This window comes from Volvox carteri (genome assembly GCF_000143455.1).
Source record: "Volvox carteri f. nagariensis unplaced genomic scaffold VOLCAscaffold_1, whole genome shotgun sequence".
Classification (NCBI taxonomy): domain Eukaryota; kingdom Viridiplantae; phylum Chlorophyta; class Chlorophyceae; order Chlamydomonadales; family Volvocaceae; genus Volvox; species Volvox carteri.
This window is the reverse complement of record NW_003307545.1, coordinates 3,512,068-3,526,935: the sequence shown is the minus strand read 5'-3', so window position 1 is coordinate 3,526,935 and position 14,868 is coordinate 3,512,068. Positions and strand designations below refer to the sequence as shown.

The 14,868-nt window shown below is 59.6% G+C and overlaps 4 protein-coding genes across 4 annotated transcripts in view; 1 reads left to right on the top strand and 3 right to left on the bottom strand.

Annotated features, from left to right (window-relative positions):
• VOLCADRAFT_46335 (uncharacterized protein) overlaps positions 1 to 578 on the top strand; it is a gene marked incomplete at both ends in the record, with an annotated part of 4,927 nt that extends 4,349 nt beyond the window's left edge. Inside the window, one exon of the mRNA XM_002946138.1 lies at positions 440 to 578. Within this exon, the coding sequence (XP_002946184.1) occupies positions 440 to 578 (139 nt within the window). The remainder of the gene's footprint in view (positions 1 to 439) is intronic.
• Positions 579 to 5,624: 5,046 nt separating this feature from the next.
• Positions 5,625 to 8,701, bottom strand: VOLCADRAFT_55031 (uncharacterized protein; the record flags this gene model as incomplete). The annotated part of the gene is made up of 8 exons (XM_002945797.1): positions 5,625 to 5,864; positions 6,207 to 6,314; positions 7,036 to 7,138; positions 7,294 to 7,370; positions 7,637 to 7,729; positions 8,207 to 8,267; positions 8,399 to 8,514; positions 8,588 to 8,701. 8 exons carry the CDS (start codon positions 8,699 to 8,701, stop codon positions 5,625 to 5,627), a joined length of 912 nt encoding a protein of 303 aa, XP_002945843.1.
• Positions 8,702 to 9,202: 501 nt separating this feature from the next.
• VOLCADRAFT_115769 (uncharacterized protein) lies at positions 9,203 to 10,630 on the bottom strand (the record flags this gene model as incomplete). Its single annotated transcript, XM_002945796.1, has 3 exons — positions 9,203 to 9,450; positions 9,843 to 10,044; positions 10,560 to 10,630. Coding segments are annotated over 3 exons (519 nt in total), but the record flags the coding sequence as incomplete, so codon positions are not given.
• A 1,209-nt stretch (positions 10,631 to 11,839) lies between these two features.
• VOLCADRAFT_55520 (uncharacterized protein) overlaps positions 11,840 to 14,868 on the bottom strand; it is a gene marked incomplete at both ends in the record, with an annotated part of 5,476 nt that continues 2,447 nt past the window's right edge. The window contains 5 exons of the mRNA XM_002945795.1: positions 11,840 to 12,198; positions 12,643 to 12,863; positions 13,191 to 13,358; positions 13,835 to 14,125; positions 14,544 to 14,770. Of these exons, the coding sequence (XP_002945841.1) occupies positions 11,840 to 12,198; positions 12,643 to 12,863; positions 13,191 to 13,358; positions 13,835 to 14,125; positions 14,544 to 14,770 (1,266 nt within the window). The remainder of the gene's footprint in view (positions 12,199 to 12,642; positions 12,864 to 13,190; positions 13,359 to 13,834; positions 14,126 to 14,543; positions 14,771 to 14,868) is intronic.

The following is a 14,868-nucleotide window of genomic DNA, read 5'->3' as shown; positions in this document are numbered from 1 at the left end:
TCTGTGCCTGCGGCTGGGGTTGCTGTTGCTGTTGGGTTTCCACTGCTCTTGCAGCTTCGAGCCAGGCCGGGTTGATAGCGCCATGTAGCGTCTTAAGGGCTGCCAGGGTCGCTGACCTGTCCCGCGTGGGTGCTGGGGTTGATGGGTCGAGGTGTGTCCTGACCCATTCGGGCCAGGTCGACCTGTATGTATGTATGTATGTATGTATGTATGTATGTATGTATGTATGTATGTATGTATGTATGTATGTATGTATGTATGTATGTATGTATGTATGTATGTATGTATGTATGTATGTATGTATGTATGTATGTATGTATGTATGTATGTATGTATGTATGTATGTATGTATGTATGTATGTATGTATGTATGTATGTATGTATGTATGTATGTATGTATGTATGTATGTATGTATGTGTTTCACTCGTGCTGTTACAGGTCAGTGGACGATGTTGAGCTGCCCCCCTGGGCGACCGGTCCGCGGGACTTCCTGGCCAAGCACCGTGCAGCTCTGGAGAGCCCGGCGGTGAGCCGCCAGCTGCACGCCTGGATAGACCTCATCTTCGGGTACAAGCAGCGAGGAGAGGCAGCGGGTGCGGGGGACGAGGGGGGGGAGTGTGCGGGGGAGGGGGGGTAGTGAGCGGCAGTGTGTGTATGATGCTATGATGTTCTTACAGGGTGGTACAGCTTCACCAGCGGCCCCCTTTCCCTTCCCGAGGCAGTTCCCTGCTCTCCCCTGCGAGAGGGGCACCCTAATCCATATGTGTATGTGTGTGTGTGTGTGTTCGAGTGGAGTTATGTGGAACAGGGCATTTCACAATGCAGTACAATGCAGTACAGTGCGTTGTCTTCTCACGTTCCGGGGAGCCTGGGCAGTGTCCGAGCATCGCTGTCTTGCAGTGCGTGTCATGGTGCGAGCTGTCTCGTCTCCGTAGCATTCTCTTCCTCATGCTGTTGCCTACCTAGCTGGATGCCCCCGTCGCCCCCTCTAACCGGGCACCACCATGCCCTGCCAGAGGCCGCGGACAACGTGTTTTACTACCTGACGTACGAGGGGGCTGTGGATGTGGCGGCGGTGGCCTCCCAGGTGGAGTTGAAGGCGCTGGAGACGCAAATCAACGAGGTGGGCACAGCGGGCTGGCGAAGGGGAGGATTAGGAGTGGAAGGCCGTCACCCGGTATTCCCTGATTGGATAGCTAGCTAGCTGTCTTTCTATTGGTCTGTCTGCATGTCTGTCTATCTGTCTGTCTGCCTGTCTGTCTGGTTATTTGGCTGGCTGGACTGACGAGATTGATGGTTACTTGACATGACACACCAACCATTTGGCGCTGTGCAGTTCGGTCAGACGCCCAAGCAGCTCTTCACGACGCCGCACCCGCCGCGACTCGTGTGTCCGCCGGCGCCGGATCCCGCCACCATCTTCCCGGAAGATCGTGGCGGTGACGCTACCTCTGTCGCCGCTACTGCCGCTACCGCCACTGCGATGGCGGCGGCAGGTCCAGGCACTGGGTATGGCGGCGAGGGCGACGCGGGAAATCGCGACCTCGCGCTGGCGCTCCTGTCGACCATCATGGCGGCGGCGGCGCCAGAGTACGGCGCACCAGCGGCGGCGGTCGCGGCGGAGGGGTCGTCCGACGGTGGCGGCACCGCGGCAGAGGCGCAGCTGCCGCCTGCGGCTCAGCCGGAGCGGGCTGGCGCCGTAGCAGCTACAGCCGCCACTGCGGCTTCCGTGATTTCAGGCTTTCTCAAATTGGGTCGATATCAGCAACAACAACAACAACAGCAACAAAACCAACAGCAACAGCAGTCGCAGCAGACAGGCACTGGGCCTGGTGTACCCGCGCTCGCAGAGGTGTCCTCCTCCCCCTCCCCCCCCTACGAGGCCGCATCGAGCCGCGTGTCAGGAGCCATGTCGGGACTTGCGTCAGTTGCGTCCGCTCCGGCGGCCGTTGCTGGCGCCGCCAGTGCGCTGTTGTCCTCGATAGCGGGGGTCTTCCATCACAATGCTGGCGGCGGCGGCGGCGGTGGCGGAGGCAGCCGGAGGTCCACAGGCGACGGTGGCGTCAGCGGCGGAGCCGGCAGCGGTGGCGCCTCGGGTACGACAGGGAACGCTGGCACAACCGGCTTGGTGACGGCGGCAGCGCACGGCGCCGGCGGTGGCGGCGTGGCCAACGGTGGCGGCGGTGGCGGAAGCGCCGGTGCTGGATCTGGCTGGAGCAAGGCCGCAGATTGGGGCTGGGGACCGCTGTGCAGGCGGCCCTTCCGTACAGTGGCCTGGTCACAGCTGACCCGGGGGTCACTCGCCGCGGTGACGTCCGGTCGTAACGGCTACTTGTACTGCGCGGGTCAGTCCGGAATTCGCGTCCTGGCGGAGACCGCCGTCGGCGCCGACGCGGCACCTGGCGCCGATGCCACCGGTAGCGGCGGCGGCGGCCTGACCGTCGTACGATCGGCGCACTTGGATGGCGAGCTGCTGTCGTTGACACTCCTGCCGATTCCCGGTAGCGGCGGCGGCGGCGGCGGCGCCGCGGCGGCGCCGCGGCACCAGAGATTGATGCTGTCGGGCTCGCACAACCGCAAGGTCTACGCTTACTCGCCCGACGCTGGACGCGTCATGGGCTCCTTCGAAGCGCACGACGACGCGGTGTGCTGCGTGCAGTTGATGTCATCTGGTGGTGGCGGCGGTGGTGAAGGCGGAGCCGCGGCCACATCTACGGCGTTGGTCACCTCCTCTTGGGACTGCTCCGTCAAGATTTGGAGGTAATGCCTGCCTGCCTACCAAAGGCAATGTTCATCTGTGTCTGTCTGTCTGTCTGTCTGTCTGTCCTGGGTTTCCTGAACATCTGCAGTGTTTGGTTTCCAATCTTAATTTCCAATTCTGAATATCCATCCCGTCGCCTAGCTTGCCTCTGCCCCTTGGCAACGCGTTAACGATGCCTCCCTTGCGGCCCATAACTCCACACGCAGCCTGGCCGAGGGCCGTGCGCCCTGGGCGACCGGCCTCAGCTTCGCCACCGTTGAGCTGCGTGACTTCGAGAGCGGCGTCTGGGCGCTAGCCACTGACCCATGGGACGGGCCCTTGCTGGCCACGGGCACGGAGGAGGGGGTCGTGGCTCTGTGGGATACCCGCGCGCCCGGGCGTGGCAGCGGTCGCCCTGGTTGCGGCTGCGTATGGCAGACGCAGGTTGCGCAGGATTACGTTGGCGGCTTGGCGCTCATTACGGCCGGAGCGGCGGCAGCGGCAACTGCACCGGTCATGGTGCTGGCTGCAACGGCTGACGGCGCGCTGACGCTGTACGACGTCCGCGTCGGCGGGAGCTCATCTTCCGCGCAGCGGCTGGCGTCAGTGGCATGCGGTGCGCCGGTCCGATGCTGCGCGGCCGACTCAAGGGCAGCGGTGGCAGGGGATGAGTCAGGAGCTGTACGGCTATGGGATGTGGGCCTTATGGCGGGCGGTACGGAGCCGGTTCGGCCCGGCGGTCCGGAGCCGGATGGGTTATACCCGGCATGGGAGGGCGTGGAGACCGGCGGCGCGGCGGTGTCCGGCTTGGACGTGTACAAATATCCGTACGGCAACAGCGGCGCGGCGGTACGGCTGGCCGTTGTGACGGAAGGGGGTCGGCTTGTGGTGCTGGAGACCGGCGCGGGAAGCAGCAGTGGTGGTAGTGCCTAGCCAACCAGCGTGGGGGGGTTGGGGCGGCTGCCACTGACTCCTCTCTCTATATATATGGTCACGCTGGTCCCTCGTTCGCAGTGCTTGGGCGCCGGCGGGTGGGCCGTAACTTGTCAGGCTGGGTGAGCATCGTTGTTAGTTGTTATACTGTTGCAATGGATGCTGCGGTTGTCATCTTGGTGAGGGTGAGGGTTGCCGCTAAATCCCGACCGAACCTCCATCGCGAGACGGGGGGACAGACGCGAGACGGGGGGACAAGCTTTGCTTTGCACCGTGCCAGGGTGTTGGGAGCTGTTCTGATTGGAACGAGCATATGGCAGAGGCGTCATCCTTGAACCTGTGGCTCGCGCGAGGGAGCGGAAGGTCGTGTGTCCGAGGTCGTGCGCGTGCAGTAATAGCATGTCTATAGATGTTGCAGGTCTTGGTGCCTGTGCTCTGGGCATATGTTTTCCACCGCATGCATTTGGGCATGGAAAAGAGAGAGAGCGAGGGAGGGCACGACATTGTGCTGAAATATCTGTCGACGAGTCACGTCAGGAACGCCACGCTAGGCGAGGCGAAGTGAGGCGGTGGTGCTAGCCTCCGCTAGCGCCTGGGGAGCGGTCGCATGGGGTCACTGCAGATTGGAGAGAGAGAAGAGAGGGGCCTGCGCCATGCAATGCCACGGCTCGAAAGTCGTCGTCGTTCGTGTGCCTGTGCGGTCTCATGCATGGCTATGGCGATGGTGATGGCTTTACTCGTGGAGGCCAAAAATCCCAGGAATGGCATTCAGAGGCCGAGGTGCTGGGGTCGTGTAAGGATTGAGGGTATGCTGGAAGTAAGTTAGGATCTCCGGACCGAATGCCTCTTTCACTCGCGGCATGGTACGGAAATAGGAAATTAATGCTGATTAGATGCTAAGGGGAAGAGAGGGGGTTGAGGGGGACAGCAAGGATGGGAGAGGGCGCCGAGGAGGGAGTAGTGGAAGGCATTGCGGCGCTGTATCGATGTGGATCGGGCGTTCGTGTGCTAGATGTGGCCGCCAGGCTACAGCTAGGGGAGGAGGTGGGGACCGGAAATGGGTCGCGCCGTAGTCCACCATCACATGTGTGGTGCCCGTGGACTAGATACAACCTTTGTTCGGTGTGAGAAAGGTGAATAGCATTAGTAGAACTTGGGTGTCCGTAGATACCGGGTTCCGGAGGGGAATGGAGATGAGTCGGGGTATCATCAGATCTTTTGAACCATCGCCTGTGTCAGGAGGTGTGGAGGATGCGGTCGGTCTGTACACCACAGCAGCAGAAGCGACTGCAGAGGACAAGGTCCTAGGTCTTTAGGCCTTGTGCTGCCAAAGGCAAAAGGTGGCTTTGCAGAAATATGGCACCTTCCCAGCGATCCTTGCAGCCACCTCCTCTCTCCGGCTCTCGGCAGCGCGGTCTGCTTTTCTCCTCCAAAACAACTTTTCCCCCCTTCTGTCTCAGCGTCGTCCCAAAAAAGCGCTTCCACCTAGGACAGCAGATTGTGCACCACAAATGGAATTCACACCGCAAGGCACAGCCCCATACGGGCAAACCAAGTTTTGATTGTGCGACGCGCGCAGCGCCCAATCCCCAGCTCCTCCGTCCACACAGTGCTCGCAGTTGCGTATCATAAAAAAATGGTCCGGTCCCTACCCTACTTCCCAACTAACCCGCTTTTCTCCTCCTTCCGTACAGCTCTCAGTCGTTACGCCTGGCGGCAGAAATCACACCCGTGATAATCACTGTAGAGGCACTAACAGCACGGCACTTTCACTGCAGCTGCGCCGCCTGCAAATCTCTCCCTTTCTCCAAACGGTTAGCACACTCAGCACACTCAGCACACACACACACACACATACCAACGCATTTTAACAGCTCCCCCCCCCAGAGCCCTTCGCCCTCCCCCTCCCCCTCCTCCTCCCCCTCCACCTCCCCCTCCTCTATCCAGACCTCACGTGAGCCCCAGCAATCGCGCCTCGTGTTCCTCCGCATCTGCAGCGCTGAGCAGGTCCCATTTGGTGGAGTAGGAGGTGCCTCCCGGAGTGGGGGCACAGGGCGGCAGCGGCCACACTGCGGGATTGGAGCCAAGTATGGTCATCAGGTTGACGTACAGCCCTAGGTCGTACGGGTGCCGCCGTAGGTCGGGCAGGGGGGCACCGCTGGCGGCGGCGTTGATGCTGGCGGTAACGCCCTGCGTTTTTTGGGTTACGGTTGGCATTAGCGGTATGTTGCGGTGATGTTGATTTCGGGATATCCGAACCGAAAAGCATGCTGCAATGAGGGCTGCTTTCACGACTGCTTTTGACAAAATATTTCTCAAGTTTGACTTAGGTCGTGAATATGTCTTCAACTGTCAACCAGCTGCAGAGCGGATCAGCAAACCAATAAACACGGGGCCAAGGAAAAGGGAGATGCGGGGCAGACGGCGTAAAGCGCTAAAAGGAGTAGGGATTGCGTGCTGGGGCAAGGCCCTCACAGCCTCCTCCTCCTCCTCCTCCTCCCCCGCCTCCACCCTCTCCACCCATCCGCGCACCTCCTGGTATTCAATGGTCGTCTTGTTGACCATGACCAGCTGCACATGCCAGACGAACAGCAGCAGCAAGCTGATGGTGAGGGGCAGGGCCACTGCGAAGGCCAGCGCCTGGAGGGAGGGGACGGAAGGGGAGGCGATGTGAGTGTGTGTGTGAGAGAGAGAGGGCTTAGACCAGGTCGATTTTAGCTGTCTCGATGCACCTTTGGAAATGGGAAATCAGTTGATACAAGAAGCGAAGGGACAGCTGTCGTACAAACACTTTCAGAGCACCATGTGCTGTGCCCATAACACTCCCCGGGAGGTGTAGTGCTGTCTGCAATGCGCAGGACAGGCTGTGGTGGTGGCGGTGGCGGTGGCCGGAGAGCGCAAAATGGACATGTGACAATGGCATGTTTTGCCCGATGGCGGAGGGTTGAGCCCGGGGAAGGGGCAAAACGGCCAGAGGGCCCATAGCGCCCCGACAACGCACCGGGTCAGCAGACAGACGCAGCCCGAGAACTGCACACGGAGACGCACCCCCCTTCCCCCCACCCCCCACTTTCTCTCCCGCGACGCCTCCGCTCCACTCCATCGCGCTCCACTCCATCGCGCACCACGTACCTGCAACACCGCCCACAGCCACACGGAGCCAATCCACCCCCCCGCCAGCAGTACCGGCTTGCTCTGCGGTCCGGTCCGCAGCACCCGCTGCAGGTGGCTGGTCTGCAACACGTGCAGCGTGTGAGCCGCCAGCAGGCCGCAGACGTGGATCAGCGCCGCGTTCACATCTGCAACGAACATAAATTTACATTACGTACATTTATTTACGCATGTTTACGAATACAAATACATTATATGTGCGTATGTGTGTGTGTGTGCCTCCAAGGAGAGAGGGGAGGACGCTGGGGGAGCTGGTTTTGCATACGTGCGCAAACATGCAAACGGCCAGCTGTCTGTCGATGCCTCTCACAGGTCCAAAATGGTATTAGGTATTGGCGCGCGACACAAGAGGCGCCGGGCGGTCTCCCAGAAGATCTCCTGTCCCAATCCCCTTTCCCCCTTCTCCTGCCCAGCCCAGCCTAGGCCTGCCCTGCCCAACTCTACCCACTCACATATGAGGAAGAGGAAGAAGGCCCGGTAGTTGGCATGCCCGATGCAGTTATTGGTCCAGGGGCAGTGGTGGTCCTGAGGAGTCATCGCAAGGAGGTCCCGGGGGGGGCGGCGGGGGATCAGACATTGGAGAAACAAGATTCTTCGGGTTCGTGTTCGAGTTCGTGGAAGCTGGGAGCAATGCTTCCCCCTCCGTATGCACCCCCATATGCACCTTCCGCGCCTCATCCCATCGTAGTAGCCCCTCCTCCTCAAAACTGCCTCTTTAAACCTCACCCTCCCACCCACCCTCATCTCCTCGACCGCCCTCACCCTCCCACCCGCCCCCATTTAGCACCCACCATGCGCAACACGCAACGTTGGCATTTGCGGCAATGGTGGCTTCGAGGGGGTTTGAACTGCTGGCACTTCTGGCAGTAGCGGGGGGCACCGTCCTGCGGATTGCCGGTGGAGGGTTGTGTGGGGACGGTTGTGTGGGACGGTTGCGTGCGGGCGCCAGCCAGCAGAAGAGAGAGGTGAGTTGTCAAATGGAAAGGACAACAGCTGTGGGCCCCAGGGTGGGCCCACAGGGCGCGGATTCAGGCAAGGGGATGCCGTACAGCCGTTGGGTCGGGTCGAGCAGGGGGTCGAGACGACGTGGACGGGATTGACCCTGGCGCTGATCCCCACGGACACCGGCCCAGGGGGTCGTTCATAGCGTTCCATGATGACGTTCCATGATTCCCGGGCGGGTGGGTGGGCGGGCGAGCTTGTCAAGCTTTTCTTCCCGCTTGCGCGGTGTTCGGGGGGCCGTAAGGCCCTTGAGAGGTCGGGGTGCTGGGCCCAAGATAGCAAACATCACCCATGTGGCTCGGGACGCGGGACTTGGGTACGTGCACACACGGCATAACCGCGATTGAGGCCATACGTACCTTCCGTTTGACCTCCAGAATGCTGGAGGCCTCCTGGTCAGGCTGGTAGTTAGGGGGCGGTCTGCGGTCATGTGGGTCGGAGCGGGGGATGTGTTCATGTACGTATGGCTTGTGCCAGCGGTGCGGTATACACGGCTGTGGGCATCGGCTGGCTTTGAGGTCCCAACCGCCGTGAGCAAGCGCAGAGCGCACCTGCCCGCGTCCAGCATCACGCAAAACATGTAGCAATAGAGAGAGAGGCAGGTTGTGACGGTCAATACCCCCATGTTTGTGATGCCGGGGACGGAGTAGCTGAGCCACGGCACAATCTGCGCAGGACGAGCCGTTGTCAAGCCGAGGTGCTCGCCGAAATACATGAACCCAAGCGTTAGTATGACGCACCACGCAAAATACGGAAACGTAATAAAGAAACCCAAAAACGCATAGGACGCCCAGCACTGTCACATTGATTTTGCTCAAGTGTATCGTGCAGGGGACAACGGCTTCTTCCGCCATCGTCATAATAGGATCAAAGCTGTTGAGTCAAGAGTTAGTTCCGGGCAGCTTCTTATATGTCTGCACGTTCTTTTGTTCTTCGCCGAGTAGTTGTAGAGTGCAAGACCAACTGTAACGACAAATTCATAATGTATCGCGAGGAAAATCAAATGCAGATGAAAGCTATCCAAGTTAAAGGGCATGCGGGTTCGAATTGCGTCGTTCTACGAACTGGAATTAGCGCGACTGTTGCGACTAATCACACCCCTTGTACAGGGATTTAAAAATCCTAACAACAAACGTGCCTGCATACGTCTATTTGACTTTGATACGAAACATGATCGCTTAACAAAGCAACGATTCAAGAGCTTTGCCCCGTACGGCAGCTGCGAAGCTCGTCCCAACGCCGCCGGACTCGCTCATAAATATAATACCCAACATATGCCACCGCCTAAAGCCAAAACCACCTTCGCCGAAACTCGCAAAGCCTTCATCACTCCACGACTCCCATAGCCCGGCCTTTTAACCCCGCACATGCCCCTTGAAGTTCTTCCCCCGCCCCCGGCCCCGCGCCGCTGCGTTGCGTCGCCGGATCTGCGCCACACGCGCCGCCATGGGCATGACCTTCTTGCGCTGCTTCTCGCGCTCGCTGAGCCCTGCCGTCTTCTTCTTCTTGAGCCCGCTCCGTGCGCCAAACTTCTCCCGTCCCTCGCGCCCTTCCAAGACGCTGGCCAGTCGCGCCGCCTTGTCCTTGCGGGCCTTATGACGTCCTGTGGTACAGCCAGCCAGCCGCGCAAGGAAAACACAACCCGAAAACCGGCGGCCGCGTTTGAGCACGTAAGAACGTAAGAACAACACATCAAGTGACGGTACCGGTACCAAACCAACGCAGCGAATCGAACCCCCCTCCCCCTTCCCTATCATTCCCTATTTTAAACCCCTCCACGCGCACACACACACACACACAAACACACACTTCATTTTTAATGAACAATTATGATTTTCTATCTGCGTAATAAAATGAGTGTTTCATAAGGTAACATGTCCGTAAAAATTCACAACAAAGACGATTTTATTAAACATGCGAGCAGCTGGGAAATGTAGTTTGCTGTTACACACACACACAGACACAACCCCCTTCCCCCCCAAAAAAACACCTCACCTACGAGGTCCTCCGCATGCACCTTGGCCTCCCCTATGACCGCCAGACGCTCTCTCAGCGCCAGCGCCTCCGCCGCCTCCTCCTCAGCCGCCTCCAGCAGCCGAGCCTTCTTGGACTTGGAGGCGCCCGAGGCAAGGCCATGCTTAGCCAGCGCGGCCTCCACCATGGCCTTCTGTTTCAACTTGCGGATGCGCTCAAAGTCCTGCGAGTTGCAGGAGAGGTGGGCGGGGGGGGAGGAAAGGGGGGGAGGAAATCATATTTTTGCGTGAGAAAAGTGAGGGAAGTGAACTAAACTGCTGGACGGCGGTGGTGTCCAAGAGGTCCGAAACGGCAGTGAAAAAGTGCAGGGCGCGATGAAATCATCGACCCGTGGTTCCGGAAGAGGTGGTGTGTGTGTGCGGGGAGAGGGGTGGACGGCAACGTCCGGGAAACAACCGTCCGGGACCACGAGGGGGTGGCTGTCTCTCTGTCTGTCTGTCTATCTGTGTCTCGACACACCACGTACCCCTCCGGACGCTCTCTTGGTATGTCCCCCGGTCCCGGGCGTTTTGCGTCCCAGGTCGTGCAGGCAGGTAGCTCTAGGCCTACTTGATTCCGTTGGTACTCTTTAGGCGCACGCTTCCGTACTGGTAGCCGTACACCGACCCACACAAGGCACACATCCCAGTCCCCTCACCCCTAACCCCCCTCTAAGGACTGCTCTCCGCCCGCGCTCACCTCCTGGGTAAGGATCCGTTCCGCCTCGATGGGCACACCGGGGGTCAGACCGGCACCGGCACCCGCGTCATCTGCCGCCCGGCCACACTCGCCCAACGAGGCCGCCTGCGCCTCCTCCTCCTCCTCCTCCTCACTGCCACTGCCACGCTGCCTCTTCGCCTGCCTCGCCGCTGCCGCCGCCTGCGCCTCCGCCAGCCGCCGCTTCAGAGACGTCAGCGAGTTCGGATCCGCTACCGCCTTCTTGCTGTTGGCCGCCTTCACCGCCGAAGCTTTGCCGCCACGTCGCCGCTTGGCCCTCCCCTCCTCCTCCTCCTCCTCCTCGTCATCGTCCTCGTCCCCATCCTCCTCTTCCCCTCCTTCACCCTCAGAACCGCTCTCGCTGCTCAGAGAACCACCCGCCTCCTCGTCCTCCTCCCCCTCCTCATCGTCGTCGTCGTCCTCTTCTTCTTCCTCGTCGGCCGAAGCGGAGAACGGCCCCCTCGCCGCTGCACCAGCTGCCGTACTGCCTGCTGCCTTCCCCTTCGCCCTGGCCACCGCGCCGCCGCTCTTTGCTTGAGCTCTTGCCTTCGCCTTCTTGGCATCTTCTTTGATATCCGCCTTCCTCTTATTATTATTACTACTATTATTCGCGGTCGTCATCGTCTGTTGCTGCTGCCGCTGGTGCTGCTCCATGAGCTCCTCCAGCTCGTCCCCCTCGGACACGGTGTCCCACTCCCCACTGCCGCTGCCATCCTCACCCTCGTCACCTGCGAACGGGCAACACAGGGATAGATAGGGGAAGAGCTCCCCTGCGGTGTGCTCCCCAAACCAAACCAAACCAAAACCAAACCTTTGGTTCTTCCCTTTGGTTTTTCATCCCCTTTAGTTCTTCCCCTATAAACCATAGATAGATAGATAGATAGATGGACCAGATAGATAGGTGGAGAGATGGAGAGATAGATAGATAGAAAGATAGAAAGATGGATAGATAGATAGATAGATAGATAGATGGATAGATAGATAGATAGATGGACCAGATAGATAGATGGATAGATAGATAGATGCGTGGAGAGAGTTACTGACAGATAGGTTGGGAGAGGAAAAGGCAGAGCAAGAGAAAGGAGAGGAGAGAGGGGACGAACCACTGGCGAATGAAGCTGATGCCAAGGATTGACTGATACAACAGAGCAGGTGGTGAGGGTGAGGGAAGGGGTGGTGGTGGTGGAATGAGTACCGACCGGGAAGGGGAACCCCTCACCCTCGCCCTCAAGGAATACGTGGCGCATGCAACCGGCGGCAGATCAGAAGATCACGACGTCTATAGGGCCCTTCCACAACCGAACCTGCCTAACACGTACGACACGTACGACAAACACATTGCCAATGCACGTAGCACACACCCACAATCCCCAACTCTCTCCCCCACACCCACCCCCACACGCACCAGACAGGGACACCAGGTCCTCCTCCTCGTCCTCTCCCGCACCCTCCTCCTCCTCAACGTCGCTCATATCGCTCATATCGCCACTGCTCCCCAGGTCAATTTCATCGTCATCGTCGTCGCTGCCCGTACGACCCTCCGCAAGGGCCTTCTCCAGCAGCTCGGCGCCGTCGACGCGGCTCGCCACCCCCAGGTCGCCGAACTCACGCGGCTTCACGGCTGCGGAGGCGGGATCCACAAAATGTGTGTTTGTGTGTGTGCGCGCGTGTGTATGTGTGTATGTATGTCATAGGGGCGTCAGTGTGCGGGGAATATGTGATGATGGCGACGCGAAGGATGACGCGAAAAGGCGAAGGGGGAGGCAACAATTGAGCCGACTGCGCCGACTGCAAAGTATTCAAACTGCATCTGGCGGTGAATCGGGAGCCGCAGACACCCGGTAAGAGTGTGTATGTGTGTGTGGGGGGGGGATGGGGGGGGTTGGGGGTGATGACGGTGTGATGTGTAATGTGTGTGCGGGTGTGTGTTTTGTGTCGATGTGTGTGGGTTCGGGGATGTATTGCGAAGGGAAGGGAACCTCACCAAAGGCTGTGCGTGTGTATGTATGTATGTATGTCTAAGATCACATTATGTATGTATGTATGTCCCCTCCCCCTCGCTCACTGAGGTCCGCTCCTTTCCCTCGATCCTTCTTGGCCAGCATCGCCGGGTTGATGTCCCGGAATGTGGAGATCAGCGCCCGGGCCGCCGCCGCCACCTGCTTCTCCCGGAACTTCTTGTACTGCACCAGGTCCCCCAGCAGCTCCTCCCCCATCACCAGGGGACACCGCAACACCAGCTCGCGAACCGCCTTCAAACCCACAGTCATGACCTCGGGACGGGCCCTGAGCGTGCACGGATTTGGGGGCAGCATGGGCGTGTTGGAGTTGTGTATTTTTTGGGGGGGGGAGGGGGGGGGAAAATAGGGGAGAAGGGAAAAAGGGTTTGTGGTGTGGTATCTTGACAATATGATGGCCGCGGACAGGTTGTGGGGTTACAGGCGCAAAAGGATGACCAGGCGCCGAGATGTGTATGTGTATGTGTGTGAGGGGGTGGGAGAGGGGGGAGGGGGGAGGGGGGCCGCACTGGGGAGGCACCAAGACGAGGACTGAGGACCAAGCCCAAACCCAAGCAATGACTAGGTCCCCCCGCGCTGCCGTACACCGCCGTACTTGTCGTGTACGAACTGGTCCACCAGTTGCCGCATGACGGGCGCCAGGGTCTCCGGAGGCACCAGATCATGCGCCGCCTGTACGAGTGCCGCCAGTACGGCAGTGACGTCACGCTGATGAGGTGCGATGTACTTTTGGAGGAAGGGGTAGAAGTTCAGCACCAACAGCCTTCCTCCCCGCGACGGGGCGGGTGATGTGGTGGGAGGGGGGGGTGGGAAATGGGGGTTACTGTGTGTATGGAATTGGAGGACAGGGAGGGCAGGATCGGAATGTGGGGGGGAAGGGGCGCTGCCGCGGCGGGGAACAAGAAAAAAACGACACGACACGGGATGCTACGCCAGCACACATACATGGCGGAGCGGAAAAGACGCTAAAGCGAAACGTTTTCACGGCTTGATGCAGCAGCCAACTCTACTGCTGCACCTCCTCCTCCTCCTCCTCCTCCTCCCAAACCTTCTCCACCCACCCACCCACCCACCCATTCACCCCACTCCTTGTGCAACGTATTCGTAACCCACCTCAACCCCACCTCCACCTCAAACAAACCCCCAACCCCTCCCCCCCACAACCCCGTTTCTACTTCGTCAATCATCTGCGCTTCGTCGCACCCTCCTCCCCCCCTCCTCCCGCACCACCCCACTCACTTGTGGACTCCGATGACTCGCGACAACACCGCCATCACCGTCAGCCGCGTCTCGAACCTCTCCGACCCACGGGACAGCCGACCGAACAGCCGCTCGGCAAAGGTCTGCGGGTCGTGTAGCAGGTGAATGGCGGCGAAGGACTCCGCGCCCGCACCCGCCGACCCACTCTTGCGAGCCGACTTCTTCACGGTCGCCAACACGCGCTTCAACTTGGCCTGCTTCTTCTTTTTGCTGCTGCGAGTGCCCTGCATTGCATTGAGGGCGAAATGGAGTGTCTGTGTTTGAGTATGTCTTTGTGTTTGTATGTTCGTTCGTGTTTGTGTGTATTTGTGTTTGTGTGTGTTAGTGTTTGTGTGTGTGTGTGTTAGTGTTCGTGTGTGTGTGTGTGTTAAGTGTGTGTTAGTGTTTGTATGTGTGTTAGTGTTTGTATGTGTGTTAGTGTGTGTATGTGGCCCCGGGGGGGAGGGGGAAGGTATAAGAAGGTGCAAGAAGCAAAAGGTGTCCGAAAGGGGTTTGGGCGGGGGGGGGACGGGGACCTGCACGTGAAACAACAGGCGGGGCAGGGGAAAATTACCGGTACCGTACATCCGTATTCTGTGTACAGCATCGTACCTTGTGGTATGCTGCGTAGATGTCCTCTTTGGTTGGCCCTGTAGACTTCTTCCCCTCCCCCCCTCCCCCCTCCCCCCCGTCGCTGTCCGCGTCCGACCCCCCCCCTTCCTCCCCCCGTCCTGTGTCCTTGTCCTGGCCCAGGAAGAACTTCATCACCGCGAGCAGCACCCTCGGAGACCTGTGGAAGGCCGCGGAGGCTGCGAGGAGGGCAGGCCGGGGGGATGGGGGGGGGAGGAGAAGACGAACCACGAACGAGTGAAGCTGCTGCCAGGGCAAGAGGGTACCAGAAGTAGAACTGATGGGGGGTGGTGGAGAGGAGAGGAGCTCGAAGGACACCCCCCGGGGGTGAGGGGGGTGAGGGGGGTGAAGGGGCGGAAGGTTATGGGGTTTCACAGGGCGCGGGGGACCCGAGGCCTAAGGCA